Here is a 14,576-nt window from a genome sequence, read left to right on the forward strand (position 1 = left end):
GATCCTGCCCTCTTGACCCGTTCCCCCATGGGCACCTCAAGCCCAGTCCCATTTTCCTGGTGGTGCCAGCAAAGTGCTGGGCAGGGTCCGACCGTGCCCATGGCAGCAGGGAGTGCTGGGTGCCCTTGATCTGGCACATGGGAACGGCCCTTGGCATCTCCCCCATTTACAGCTTCCCACGCTACAGCCCTGCCACGCTCAGCCCCACTGTGACAGCTTTATGGCAGCAAGACCTTGGCAGCCACCCACAGTTCCTGAAGCGTTCCGGTGCGTGGCACGGCAGCGTGGGCACGGGGCACACAGATGCCACCACAGGTGAGGGAACCCGGGGTCCACCCGGCCCTGCCAGCACAGCCCCGGGCTGCCCGGCCAGCTTGGCCAGGCTGGGGTGGGCGCAGGGCCATAGGGTGCAGCCTGCACAGCACACACCTCACTGGCACACGCCGCCCCGCCAGTCCTGCGGTCGGGGCTGCCAGCTGGGCTGGCTGCAGTGTGCCTCAGCCCTGTCCTTGTCCCTGTCCCACCCTGTGCCCGGGGGATGCTCGGTGGCCGGAGGGGACACGGAGCACCGAAGCCCTTCTCTTCCTTCCCCATGAGGTGGGTGTGGAGGAGAAAACTCCAGAGGCAACTTTCAAGAGAACAAAGGGACAATATATTACTTTCGGGTTGACATTTTTGTGGTTGTGCCGGCGGGGGGAAGGGAGCACGTGCGGTGCCGGGGCTTTACACGGATCGACTTTGAGGAAACACAGCCAAACAAAGGCTGCCCGGCCCCGCAGCACGGCGGGTCTCCATGGCAGGGACAGCACGGGGCAGCCAGCTGCCATCAGGGGCAGCCCCAGCCGGGACGGCGCAATCCCAGCCCGTGTCTGTTGGCACAGCGTGGACAAACAACGCCGAGTGGCTGCGGCAGGCACGGGGATCAGTCGTCAGCCCCGCACCGCCAGCAGCACCGGGGCAAAGGCTGGGACAAGGGCAGCTCCACTGCCGGGACACCTCGGGGCGGTGGATATCATCCTGCAGTGCTCAGTGCAGTACTGCTGTCACATCGGCTTCGCGACAGCCCTTCAAGGACGCCCTCAGCCCCCGTCCCTGCTGTGCAGTGGCAGTGTGCCCCAAAGCACGCTGATCCCTGGCCGGGGCAGTTAACAAGGTAATGGGGTAGCATGGACTAGGGGTGCTGGAGACGCTGGGACACAGAGGGCTGGGATTGCCAGCGGCCCTGGGGCAGTTGGGATCCATACCAGGGTTACGGGTCAGCCAGGGCACGCTGGACAGGGGCTGCTGGGATGCCCAGCCTCGATGCTACCGGGCTGTCAGGGTTTGCAGGTGCTTGGGGCGCATGGCTGCTGTGGATAGGGGGAGATGCCTGTATCCACACCCGTGCCCGTACCCACACCCGGGGGTGCCAGGGGGTCCCTGGGGTCCCCCCACACCGGGCCCCAGGTGCGCAGGGGGGCGGAGCCTACTTGGGAGCCCCGCCCCACCCTTCGCCCCCCGCTCCTCGCAGCCAATAGGGAGGCGGCGGGAGAGCCGGCCCCGCCCCCCAGCGCCAGGCCACGCCCCCCGTCCTAAAAGCCGCCCCCCCGGGCCCGGCGCCGCCAGAGAGGGGAGCGTCCGCCCGCCGCCATGGAGTGACCGCCCGGCCCGGCCCCGCCCGGCCCCGGTGAGTGCCGCGACCCCGGGCCGGGAGGGACCGGCAGTCCGTGCTCGGCTGTCCCTGCCGGGTCACAGCGTGACCCCGTCTTGGCTAGGGACGGAGCCTCGGCGGCAGCCCGGTGGCGTACGGGGACGGGGGCGCTGGTGGCCGGTCCCCAGCGCGGTGGCCTCGTGGGTCCCGTCCCACGGGCAGTCCCCGGTGCGTGTCCGGCCGGGGGCCCGGTGCTGCCTCACGGTGGGGAGGGCTGAGGTGTGGCTGGGGGGCACTCGTGCCGTCCCCAGGTGTCACTGCCTTTGGCTGGGCGACAGTGACCCATCCTGCCGGCAGCCGGGCTCCAGGATACGTGCGGGACCCGGCGCGGTCCATCCACGCGTGCCCATCCCAACGCGGCAGCGGGGCTCGCTGCTCGGGGCGCAGCAGGCAGGGAGCTGCCGGCACCGGCGTCCGACGGGGCAGCGCGCCAGCAGGGCACCGACCAGCCTGGCCGCCGGCCACGCGGATGCCCCGCCGCCTTCCTGCTGCGCCCGCTGCGGAGACACCGGAGCTGCCGCCCCGCCGGCCGTGACGGGCCGAGCATCCCTCGGCCCTCCCTCGCGCCCACCGAGCCGCCGGCGGCACCCGGGCGTCCCAGCGGGCGACGCCGCGGCGACGGCGCCGAGCAGAAGCGCGTCCCCGTGCGCGGTGCTCGCGTCCCGGTGGCGGCGGCCCGGCCTGACCGAGGACCGACTGCTGCCCACGCGGCGCAGGGCCGCGCCGCCCTGACGAATGACACTAATTACTGTTTTTCCCCGCGCCACGCCAAGCCCGGTGGCCCGGCCGGGTCGCACTGACGCAACGCCGCCTGCCCGGCCGGCTCCGCCACCCGACGGGACGCGGCGGGAGGAAGCGCTCGGGGACAGCGCGGCCACAGTCAGGCCGCAGGAATCCGCGCGTGGCAGCGGGGCGGCACCGCCGGCTCCGGGCGAAGCGGCTCTGCTGGTTTTTCCCCTCGCCGGCACCTGAGAGCGCGGCCGGGTCAGCGGGGCAGCAGCGGGCCGAGGGGGTGGCGCGGGGGGAGGCGATCGGCGGGCCCGCATTCCTCCCCGGCTGCTGCGGAAACTTTAATTAAATAGGGAGGGAGCGCGGGAGGAGCTGGGGGCTGCGGCGGAGGGGGAGAAGGGGGACGAGGGGCTGACGGTGCGGCTCCGCTGCGCGCGGGGAGGGGGCAGGCGCTGACGCGGCCGTGCTGGGGGCGTCGGGGAGCGCCCCGCCAGCGCTGGGCCTGCGGGCGGGGATGGCCCCGCATTCCTGTGCGCGGGGCCCGGGGCGGTGCTGGGGATGGAGCTGCGTGTGCCCGTGCCCACCGGCCTGGCTGCGTGCCGGCAACAACGGCGGCTTTGTTCTGCACGGGGAGCCGAGCGGACGCAGGGCCTCACTCACCCACCGGGCTGTGGGGGACGGGAGGGGATGTCGTGGCTATGCTGGGTACCCCCGGCTCAGGAACCCGCTGTGACACGGGGTGGGATGAGAGCCCGTGGGACTGCGCAGTCCCCTCCAGCCCTCAGGGCCCAGTCTGGGGGCTCGGGGCACCCTGGGCTCGCCAGCCAGGTGGGCGCAGACCCGGGTGAGCACGCAGCCCTGCGGCCACTCGTAGTGCCAGGGATGCTCCCCCAGTGGCACCATTAGCTCCTCGTGGCTGTGTGCAGCTCCGTCTGCCCCCTCCTGCCCAGGTGTCACCCTGCAGCATGGGGCTGGGGACACTCCGCTGTCACCGCAGCAGCCGGCGCTGCCACCCACGCCGTGCTGTGCCTGGCTGGCACGGGGCTCGCAGAAAGGGGTGCCGTGTCCCCGCGTGCACCGTGCGGACACCCAGCTGCTCATCCCAGGGAATGGGAACAGCGCTCCCACTCCCTCAGGCTGGCAGGGAGAGGCTGTGCAAGAGGGGAGGCTGAGCCTGGATCCTCCTGCAGCCGGAAAATATGAATAATTCGGCAAGTATCTGCGGTGCAGGCCGGGGGGAGCCAAGCCAAGGAGCAGCGGGCCGCTGCCAGGGCAGGATGGCCAAGCACCTCCGGGAGAACCGCTTCTCCCCATTGCGGCCGTGCTGCCCCTGCCAAGCTGCCAGGCTCCGGGCCGAGCTCACCTCTTGGCCCCATGTGCCCATCGAGGGGCTGGGCAGCGTGCTGCTGTGTGCCGGAGGAGCACGATGGTGCCGGCAGAGCGGTGGCAGAGGTGTGGAGCCACAGGTGGAGCGTGTGGTGCCCGACCGGCAAGGCGGGATGCTCGGCCGCGGTCACGACCCAGCCCAACCTGCTCGGGGGCAGTGAGCGGAGCCTGGCAGCTGGGGAGGAAATGCCAGCATAATTAAAGGGCTGAGAGGCTCGGAGTCAGCAGCCGGTTGCAGCACGGACACGTCAGCGAAACCCGAGCCTGGCATTGCAAAACCAGGTCCCAATCCGGGTCCTGTGCCCCGCCGGCACCACGCTGCCCACCCTGGCATACACAGCCCCGCACCACGCTGCCCTCGAGGCCGGCCCGCTCTTTGGCCATCGCAGCGTGCCTGCTGTCCCTGCTCAGCTGCCCCGTGTTCCAGCTGAGGGTTGGCGCTGTCACCTCCATCCACCCGCTCAGTGCTTAATGCCAGCAGCGTCCCCCAACCGCTTCATGAGGCTGCATGAGGCTCTTTTGGCACAGCCCCATCACCATGGCTATGGCACGCTGGGTACTCTGCCCCAGGGTCACCCACGCACGGGGTGTGGGCCGGGGGCTCTGTGACCGTGACCGCATGGCCACAGAGCGGCTCCTCCCAGTGCTGGTGTCCCTGGGCCAAGTGACTCAGGCGGCTGTGGTGACCCTGCCCAGCGGCGCGGGCGCACCCCACCCTTGGGCGCACCCCAGGACCACAGCCTCCTCCTTAACCCTGTCCTGCTGCAGGCGAGCGCGGTGATGTGGGGGGACTCGGGGTGCGGTGTGCTCCGTGGCACATCCAGGACTCGGCACAGCCTGGCTGAGGCCCCCCATGGCAGAGGGGCCGCTGGGGCAGCCAGCAACACGTGCTGCTGCGCTACCCGGTAGCCCCCCGTGCACAGCGGGGCCCCAGTGAGTCGCAGGGTTTTATTTGCCTGCAGCTATTAACGACTTTCAGCGGCCCGGCAGGAGGGGTGGAGGTGACGGGCGTGCTGGGAAGGGGCTGCCGGGGCCATGCACCTCACAGAGGCCCCTCTGTCACCCCATGTGCCCTGCCATGGGGTGATGAAGGAGGCAGGGCCCTGGCCCTCCTGCAGCCCCGCGTCTCACCCCTTGCCTGCACTAATTAGGGCTGTCATTAAAAGGGCTGAAAGACAGGGCTGAGAGACAAGCTGTGTCCTGAGCAAGGACATCAGCCAGGATGTCTGTCCGTGGGACGTGGGCACAGAGAGGCTGGAGCAGGGCTTGTTCCAGCCCTGCTCACAGCAGCAGCATCCTCTCCTCATTCTCCTCTGTCCCCAGCCAGTCAATGCCAGAGGGATGGGGATTGCAGCCCAGGAGCTCTGCGACCCAACGAGGCCAGTGCTGTGCCAGAATCTTGGGATGCCAACAGAGAAAGCTTTTTCTCTGATGCAAAGTTGCCACGTGCAGCCAGGGATTTGGGCCACAAGAGCGCTGGAGGTCTGCCAAGGGCTGAGCCCACTGCAGGGTCACAGCTTGGCCCAGGGCCCTTGGAACAGGACAGGGCTGGGCAGGGGCTCCCCATGGCCCATCGGCAGAGCTGCTGTCCCCAGGCTGTCAAACCCCACTCTGCTCCCCTGCAGCCGTGTCCCTGAGCCCCAAGCCACCCTGCCTGGGCAGGGGCAGTGGCTCCTTTGTCCTCACACCAGCAGCATTTCATTGGCCCGGGTCACCTCCCGGCGGTGCCACCTCCAGGTGCCATTGCTCTCGAGTGCCACTGCCACCACCAACTCCTGTGCTTCCTTGGTGTGGGGGAAACCTCCAGCTCTGGTTGCTGGAAACAGCATCACCATCTGAGTACCTCAAAGAACTGAAAAACTCCCCTAAAAGCTGCCCTGGGTTTCAGCCTGGTGCTGGGTGCCACACACCCACCTCACAGCTCTTACGGGGTGGAACAATGGCAGGGGCAGCATCCTATGGTGTGGGGTCCCAGGGGGCTCAGGCGGGTGGCTGCTGTACGGACGGCACAAGGAAAGGGTTAAGTCCTGCTCGGCGTGCGGGAAGCAGGGCTGGCTCCCACCCCCTTCGCTGGCGGAGGCCGAGCCGGGTGCGTCTGCTGGGATGGAGGCGGCGCGTCCCACATGTTTGGTTTGCACCCTGCCGAGAGCAGCCGGGAAAGGAGGGGCCCTTTCCCTGCCACCCGCTGTGGGGGTTGTGTTGCCCCACGAGCCAGGACACCGCGCGTGGAGGAGCTGGGGGTGCGTGGCCCTAAATCCGGGGGATGTGGGGAGGGGGACGGCGGAGCGCTTAGCAGTCCGTGCACTGCTTCGTGCTCTGGGCAGAGCAGCAGCAGAGGCCTTCAGGCTCTGCCATGGTCCCTTTGGGGCTGGGGTGCCCCAGGCAGGGAAGGAGGAGACGGTGGACAGCCGGTGGTGGCAGGGCTGAGCTCAGCTGTCCATGCCCCACCAGCAGCCAGGTCAGGGGCTCCAGTGCCAGCCTGGCCTGGGAGCGGTTTGGAGCCAGCCCCTTCGTGAGCGCTGCCCAAAATGCTGTGTGCTTTGTGTGTGAAGCCATGCGTGCCTGGGCGACAGTATCCTCATGCAAACCTCTCTCTCCCACAGAGCTGACACCATGAACCAGCTGGTCCTTAGCACGCTGCTGCTGCTGCTGTTGCTCCCTGGGCAGCTGGCACGGGCATGTCCCACGGGCTGCCAGTGCCAGGACCCCACGACCATCCTGTGCGCGGCCAGGCGGGGCCACACTGTGCCACGAGGGCTGCCTCCCAGCACCCTCTCCCTGTATGTCTTTGAGAATGGTATCACGATGCTCAGCGAGGACAGCTTTGCAGGGCTGCCTGCCCTGCAGCTCTTGGACCTCTCGCAAAACAAGATCACTAGCATCCAGAAAAACATCTTCCAGCCCCTAACGGAGCTCGTCAACTTGGACCTGTCCTCCAACCAGCTGCAGGAGATCACCAACGAGACCTTCCACGGGCTGCGGCTGCTGGAGCGGCTCTACCTGCAGAAGAACAGGATCCAGCACATCCACGCCACCGCGTTTGACACGCTGGAGAATCTCCTGGAGCTGAAGCTGCAGAACAACCAGCTCCGGGCCGTGCCCCCGCTGGACCTGCCCAACCTCCTCCTGCTGGACATCAGCTGGAACAAGATCCCCACCATCACGCCTGGCGCCCTCCATGCCATAAACATCGAGTCCCTGAAGATTGCAGGGCTGGGCCTGACGAGCTTGGACGAGGAGCTCTTCCAGCCTCAGAACAACCTTCACGAGCTGGACGTCTCTGACAACCTGCTGGAGCGCGTGCCGGTGGTGCTGCGGCGCCTGGGCAGCCTCACCAAGCTCAGCCTGGCCGGCAACGCGCACATCTCTCAGTTGCCCCCTGAGGACTTCCGTGGCCTTCACAACCTGCAGGAGCTGGACATCAGCAACCTCAACATCAACACCATCCCTCGGGACTTCTCCAGGTTCTTCCCGAGGCTCCGGGCCATGACAGCTGCCGGTAACCCCTTCAACTGCATCTGCCAGATGAGCTGGCTCGTGCAGTGGGTGAACGCCAGCGGTGTGCTCCTCCGGCGGCCTGAGGAGACACGCTGCCACTTCCCCCCAAAAAACTCAGGGAAGCTCCTCCACCACCTGCAGTACGCCGACTTTGGCTGCCCCACCACCACCACCACCACTGCTGCCACCACCTCCCCTCCACGCACCACTGCGCTGCGACCACCTGTGCCCATTCCCACCGGCAGCCGCCCACCTCCGGAGCCCAGCAGCACCACGGCCACCCTGCAGCCCCGCGCCGTCCCCTTTAGCTCCACACCGGTGCCCTTCAGCCTCACGCCAGCTGCCAGCAGCCCCCAGCCGCAGCTGTGCCCCCCACGCACGTGTTTGAATGGTGGCACCTGCCAGCTGGGTGCCCGTGGTCACCTGCGGTGCCTGTGCCCACCAGGCTTTGCTGGGGCATTCTGTGAGGAGGAAGAGGAGGAGGAGGAAGAGGAGGAGGCGGCGGCGAGGGGCACAACGCTGTCCCCAGCCACGCCAGCAGCACCTCCGAGCCGGAAGATCAGCATCACGCAGGTGAGCAGCACCTCACTGCGGGTAGACCTGCAGAACTACATGCAGTCCAAAGCCCAGCTGAGGGGCATCCGGCTGAGCTACCGCAACCTCTCTGGGCCGGAGAAGCGCCCCGTGATGCTCCGCTTGCCGGCTACTCTCTCCGAGTACACAGTTCGGGCGCTGAAACCCAACTGCACCTACCGAGTGTGCGTGGGGCCGCTGGGGGAAAAGGGCTCCAAGGAGGAGTTCTGCGTGGAGGCGCACACCTTGCCGGCGAGCCACCAGCAGCACTCACCTGTCACCCAAAGCAAGGACAACAACCTGGCCCTGATGATCGTCCCCGCGCTGGCCGCCGTGCTGCTGCTGGTGGTGGTGGTGACGGCGGTCACCTACTACCGCCGGCACCGCCGGGCCAAGGAGCACGCGGGGGGCGGGGTGGAGGCCGGCCCGCTGGAGCTGGAGGGTGTGAAGGCGTGCCTAGAGAATGGCGAGCGGGGCGGGCACGGCTGCCGGGGCACTGAGAACGCGGTGCTGGCGGGCGGCCCCGAGTGCGAGGTGCCGCTGATGCAGGCGCACTACCCCAGCAACAACAACAGCGCAGCACTGAAGCCCTCCTACTTCTGAGCCGGGAGCGCTGCGTGGCACCTCCAGGCCGAGGAACGGCGAGGACTTAACTGAGCTGAGGCAGTGCCCAAACCCGTAACGTGCAATTCTGAGGCGCTTACACACGTGGGGAGCAGTCACTGATTGCACCGCTCGGCCTAAGCGCCTTGACTCCCGTGGCTCGACGCGGAACGCGGGCAGCGAAGGTTTTGGTTTTCAATTCGGGTTTGGGTTGGCCTTCTTGTTTTAGCAAGCGCTCGGAAGGAAGACAGAAGGAGGACAGCGGTGACTCGGCTGAGGGGCAGCGATGTGCTGGCAACAGGGGCCCCTCAGCGCAGCGCGGCCGCGGTCCCCACTCCCTGGAGCCGATGTGAGCGGCGCGGCCCGGCTGAGGAGCTGTGCCCCTCGGCACCGCCGGGCTGAAGGACGCGCCGCGCGGGCGCACGGGGAAGCAGAGCTTTACGAACTCAGAGAGAATATTTATACACGGTTATTTCCCATTTCTTCTGGGAAAACTTTTTCTAGTACAGGTTTTGTAAGGCAGACCAGAAGGATGTCGTTTTGTAAAAAAAATAATAAAAGAATAACAACAACAACGAGAATTGCTGCCCACAGTTGGCGAGGTGGGGGCTGCAGGACCCCCCAGAGGCTGTGCAGCACGGCTCACCCCGGGGTCATGCTCACATCCCTGTGTCCCCTTGTCCCCACGTACCCTCCTTGCTGTCCGCAGATGACTCAGAGCACAGAGGGTGGTTTCCCCCATTCCGAGGAGGTTTCACCCCCACGAAGCCACCCCCCACCACGAGTGCTAAGGAGGTGTCACCAAAACAGAGGCGGCGAGCTCCGAACGCGCCCTAGCCCTGCACATCATCCCGCCTGACTTCATCGCGTGCGCTGCCAGATGGCTGCGGGGCGGCGGACACGGCCCGGCCCAACCCGATAACCTCCTGACGTCACCCTCCTCCTCCTCGCCGCAGGGCCGAGGGGCTGCGGGGGGCTCTGCTGGCAACAAGCCTCCACCCCTGACGTGCCTGGGGTGAGCGTGGCCAAGCGCAGCCTGCAGCGTGGTTGCAGCCTGCAGCACAGCCAGAGCGCCCAGCCCAGGGGCTGCCACCACGGCCAGGGCTGGGGTAGCCACGCTGGGCCTCCACTCCTGTGTGTGAGCCCCCGGCCATGCTCGTGCGCTGGCTGCGGCGGGGGCTCGGGGCCGGCACTAGGTTACTGCTGCCAAGTGCTTTCTGTTCCAACCTCTGGTTTTAATCGTTTTCCAATCCTTTATCTTTCGGGCTGGAATTTTCCAGGTTGGGTCCCTGCCCGTGGAGGTATGTTTTATTTGGAGAAAGTGAGCAAAGCAGGCTGAAATGCTGCCACGGCCGGCTGCCGAGAGGGCTGCGGAGCTAGGAACCCCTCCTCAGGTGAGTGCCCTGTAGACCCTGCCTCGCTGGGCCCCCCGGCTGCACCCACAGGGCACGGCCCTGACCCGGCCTCGTGTGCTCTGGATGCAATTAGGGGTGTGGGGCGGCGGCGGGGCCGTCTGCACCCCCCCGGCTCCCAGGTGGGTTTCCGGCAGGGCTGGCTCCCATTAGGGCCGGCACAGCGGCGGTGGGGGCCCCTCTCCGGCGCGGGCGGGCAGGCGCGAGGGCCACGCTCGCCCGCTCAAAGGGCCCATTGTGGTTCTCTCCCCACAGATTTTTCAAATTAACATCCCAAATTCCTCTGAAAATTGCTGCTGTGTAAATATTTTCTCTGCAAGCTTTGTATATTTTCCAGCCTTGTGAGGAGGAGAGCAGAAAAATCCCTGGCGGAGCTTGAGCCCCGTGCCGGCGAGTGGTGGGTGCTCCCTGTGTCACCACTGTGGCCCCAGCCAGGACTGGCCATGGAGCCCCTTCCCTCTGTGCCCCTTTCTTTTTCCTTCCCATTATTCCTACGGGCTCCAGGACCCTGCTGGGTTGGCAGCTTCCAGCAGCTCATAAGCACTGTGCTGGCACAGCGGTGCCACTTGGTCCCCATCCACCCACGCCACAGCGTCGGCACAGTGGCATACAAGGGTACTGCTGGCACATGGCACAGCTTTCACCTTGCACTTTGGGGTTTCATTTCACAGCCCTTCTGCTGCCACCTCCCTGCTTCCCCAGCACGTAGCTGCTACGCCAGGGTCTCCAGGGCACCACGCTGGGCACTGTGGCTGAGCACAGCCCTGGCACGTGGGAACACAGCAGTGGCAGCAAAGCATGCTGCACTGTGGCACTCGGACCCCCTGATACTTGGCACACACCCCTGAACCTGCATGGCTCTTCAGGAGATCAGCTGCACCCAAAAAGTGCTGTTGCAGCCCCAAAATTGCCGTCAAAGCCCCAGACGTGCAGCCTCAAAACCCCCACAGTTCCCTACACTATGTGCAGAAGTCCCCCCGCCTGCTGCCAGCTCCACTGCAGCCCAGAGCAGATGAGCACGGCACATTGTGCCGCGCTGCTAATTCCTCCGAGCTGAATCAGCGCAGGGAAGGGATTGCAAAACCCCCTGACATGAAACCAAAAAAAATCCCTTTTGCTGTTCAAGCCCGCAGGGCGGTCACCGAGTGCCCTGGGGACAGAGCACTAAGGCTGGGGCTCAGCAGGCAGCGGGACACGTCATGGTGTCCCCAACACCTGGCAGCCCATGCTGGGTAGCCATGGCTGCAGCAGAGCCCTGGCAGGACACACGGCTTTGCAGGGCCACAGCAGGGGTGCCAGGGTCCCCAACCCCCTGCCCCGGGGTGAGGGATGTCCACAGGGAGCTGGAGGAGAGTGGCATGTGTGTCAGTGTCCTGCAGCCCCCGCGTACTGCGGTGAAGCTTTGGCTGCCAGGAGGAGCTTGTGGAAAGGCAGAAATATTGCCGGCTTCCTGGAAAGCTGACGAGGCCAGGGCTGGGGAGCGGCGGTCGCCCGCAGAGGCGGCTGTGGGCCAGCACGAGGCTGGGATGGGGCTGTGGCCCATCTGGGAGTGATTTCGGCAGTGACGGAGTTCACCACACTCCCGCCAGAGCAAGGCACAGGGCTATTTTTACACGGCGTGATGAGCGGAGCAGGCTGCGGGGACACGCGGTGTTAACCCCTCCAAGCAGCAGTGGGGACACATCCATCCCTCCTTGTGCCAAGTGTGGGCACCAGGAGCTGGCAGGAGCAGAGAGAAAAGCCCGGGGGTAAGGCTGGGGGTCAGCAGGTATGCTCCTGTTTTGGAGGTGGGTATGGGGACAGGGATCCATCCTGCTCAGGGCTCTGCCATTGAGGCACTGCTGATGGGGTGGGTGTTGTTGGAAAACCCCAAAATGCCCAGTGCTACCCAGAATTGTAGAAGATGGCTGCTAGGTGCTGGGAAAAGCCAGCACACGTGGCTTCATGGCCACGTCAGGACAGGGGGAGGTCCTGCTGGAGCTACCTGCATGGGGATTTGGAATGGAAATAACCCAACGTGGGATGCGTGCACCCCTAGGATGAACCCCATCGCAGCGGGGAGCCTTGAGAGGCTGAGGGTGTGGGGATTGCATCCAAATGTGCATTAACAGTCCTACCACAGCCAATGAGTGGGGAAGTGACAGTGTGACACTGGAGGCGTGTGCCTTGGCACGCATGAGAGCTGGAGCCCTGCAGCTGGGAGATGCCGAGTGAGCAAATCCTCAGTCTGAGCTCCGACTTCGGCTCTGGAACATCGATGGGTGCAGTGGACTGAGCCTGTCCGGGTCAGCATCCCCAGGGGGAACCACCCTTCACATCCTGCAGCCAAACAGAGCTTGAGCTCTCCAAAACCGCCTTCCTTCCCTGCACGCACCACCCAGCCCTGAGGACTACGCCCCACGCAGGGCCCCATTGCTTGGCCCTCCCAAAAACTGTCCATGACCCAGTGCTTTCATGGCACCTGTGCAGCACAATGGGAATGTGGTGGCCACTGCGGGGTGTGAGGATAGGCACTGTACAGGGACACCAAGCAGATGGGGCTCCTGGCAGATGCTCCTGTCTTTAGAACCCAGCTTCCAGCATGTGGGGGTTTTGGGGACACTGTGCAGACCCGGTGGTGCGGCACAACAAGGCACCACTGTTCTCATTGCCGCCGCTGCGTGGAGACGGCACCAGGCTGTGGGCTGCTGCATCGGGTCTGGCCGCTGACCCCGCTGCTGAGCCCGTAACCCAACCCCACCGGTGCTGGTTACAATTTAGGGCAACAATAACCTATTGAGGCCTATTCCTGCTGCTCCTTGATCTAATTAAAGAGGGCCAGAGGGAAGACAAAACCCGATTCAAAGGGAGCAAAAGGCAGCATGCTGGGGACAACGACATGGAGTGGGGCTGGGGCCACCCACGCCTCCTGCCACAGGGTCCGGGCTGTGCCAGGTGTTGCTGCCCCATGCTTTCATAGCAAGGTTTGTGCATTTGCACAGCTCTCATCTGTGCAGGTGAGATGGGCACCCCCAAAACACACTTGATGCAAAGGAGAAACTGGGGTGCCCTTTGCCCAGTGATGTTGGGCAAGAACACAGCTACCCATAGGGCTTCGTGGGGGCATGTGCTGGGGCTAGGCATGCTGTAGCTGTCCTCTACCTGCTTTGGGGTGCCATTGGGTACCTGAGGCCACACAGGCGAGGGGCCGGAGGCATGCTGCACGCTCCCCTTCCTGCCGCCCGGCGTCAGTAATGAATGGTATGAGCTTCCTGCCCGCCCACTGATTGCTTCCTCAATGAGCTGTTGTGCGCCACGCAGCCTGCACGGCCAGCACCAGGCAGTACTGCTTGATGGCCATGCGTGCCCGTGATGGGAACCCATGGCCCACTGTGCCCGTCTACAAACTTGATCATGGGCAGCGGGGCATGGTAGGATGGAGATGGGGCAGTGGGGAAAAGATGGTAGCAACGAGCTTGGGGGCTGGCACCTCTGAGGTGCCTGAGTGGCTCCTCCGCACCTGGCCCTGAGCTGGCCGCATCCCCACAGGGTCCCCAGATGCGGTGGGGACAGGCTGTGTGTGACCCCTGTGTCTGTACTATGAACACCTCCCTCTGCTCACTGCTCCCCAGAGCCAGGCCCTGTGTGCTCCCAGCCCCTCTTTGCCACCGCCTTATCAGCACTGATTGCCACGCAGCTGCAGCCTCACGAAGCCACGGGCTGACACACCACGCGCTGCCTGCCAGCCACATTCCTGGCGGCCGATAAAGCCGGCAGCCAAAATAACTGCAGCCTGCGCAAACGGGGCTGAGTGCGGCCCCATGTCTGGATCCAATTTAGATGGGCCGGCTCACCCCAGCCGAGTCCCTGTGTGCACAGGGGCCAAGCAATGGTAGGGTTTGGGGTGATTCCTGCAGGCACTGCGCAGCTGTGGGGTTCTGCATAAAGGAACCCAAAGCATCACACCCTTTGGCAGCGTGCCGTGTGTGTGGCTCCTCTGGAGAAGGTTCACTCTGGGCACTAATGGCACACAGGGAGGTGTCTGCAGCCACAGTCTGGGAGCACCCCACCAGCACTGGGGAAGAAGTGTTTTCCCCTGCAGCAGTCTCAGTCTTTTGGAGGCACAGCCAGCTGAGGCTGCTTCTGCCTATTGTCCCAGCATAGTCAGCAAGCCCTGAGCCGTAGAAGCTTGCAGGAGATGCTTTGAAGCCTCCTGCTCTGCCTCCACCTCTGGCTGCTCCCTGGCCACCATGCTAGGCTGACCTTCCCAGCAGGGACATGCCAGCACTTCCACACAACAGCGACCATTCCTCTCCCCTCCTGCAGGTCCCAGCTGCTATCTCAGGGTTGACACCTCATGCGGGGACACCATAGGGCAGTCAAGTGCTGCTTCTGCTGTCATAGTTCACTCAGCTCCATGCCAGAGGCCATGTACCAGCACCCAGCTGCTCCAGTCACCTAGCCTGCTCCATCACCCTGGCCTGTGATGGAGCCAGCTCTCTGCGTAGCGAGGGTCACGGTGTCCCTGATGCTTTGCCAGCAGCTCTGGGGAGAGCTGGAGGCTTCCCGCACGGCGCAGCAAGGGCTGTGCCCCAAGCCTCCAACACTCCAGAGGGATGAAGGCACTACCTTCTCCTCCTCCTGCCTCTTGGAGTGGCTCCCATCTCCCTTTGTGCACCATGGCCAGCTTGCAGGGGTACATGGGA

The 14,576-nt window shown here is 65.2% G+C and overlaps 2 protein-coding genes across 4 annotated transcripts in view; one reads left to right on the forward strand and one right to left on the reverse strand.

Annotated features, from left to right (window-relative positions):
- Positions 1-14,576, reverse strand: part of CORO7 (coronin 7) — a 35,475-nt gene that overhangs the window by 5,416 nt on the left and 15,483 nt on the right.
- VASN (vasorin) lies at positions 1,604-9,060 on the forward strand. Of its 3 annotated transcripts, none has more exons than XM_015294679.3 (2): positions 1,604-1,666; positions 6,409-9,060. In XM_015294679.3, the coding sequence occupies exon 2, from the start codon at positions 6,419-6,421 to the stop codon at positions 8,477-8,479; it is 2,061 nt and encodes a 686-aa protein (XP_015150165.2). In that variant the 5' UTR covers positions 1,604-1,666; positions 6,409-6,418; the 3' UTR covers positions 8,480-9,060. The 3 variants fall into 3 exon arrangements, with proteins under 3 accessions (XP_015150165.2, XP_046756688.1, XP_025011114.2); XM_046900732.1 differs by lacking the exon at positions 1,604-1,666 and adding an exon at positions 2,198-2,674; XM_025155346.3 differs by lacking the exon at positions 1,604-1,666 and adding an exon at positions 5,457-6,045.

The sequence above is a fragment of the Gallus gallus genome, chromosome 14, assembly GCF_016699485.2.
Source record: "Gallus gallus isolate bGalGal1 chromosome 14, bGalGal1.mat.broiler.GRCg7b, whole genome shotgun sequence".
NCBI classification, from domain to species: domain Eukaryota; kingdom Metazoa; phylum Chordata; class Aves; order Galliformes; family Phasianidae; genus Gallus; species Gallus gallus.

What these genes read in the sequence shown, in the direction of transcription:
- VASN (XM_025155346.3), top strand. Translation starts at nt 5,909, where the DNA reads ATGGAGGCGGCGCGTCCCACATGTTTGGTTTGCACCCTGCCGAGAGCA. An exon ending in CGCGCGTGGAGGAGCTGGGG is followed by an intron (nt 6,046 to 6,408) that starts GTGCGTGGCCCT and finishes TCTCTCCCACAG; the next exon opens with AGCTGACACCATGAACCAGC.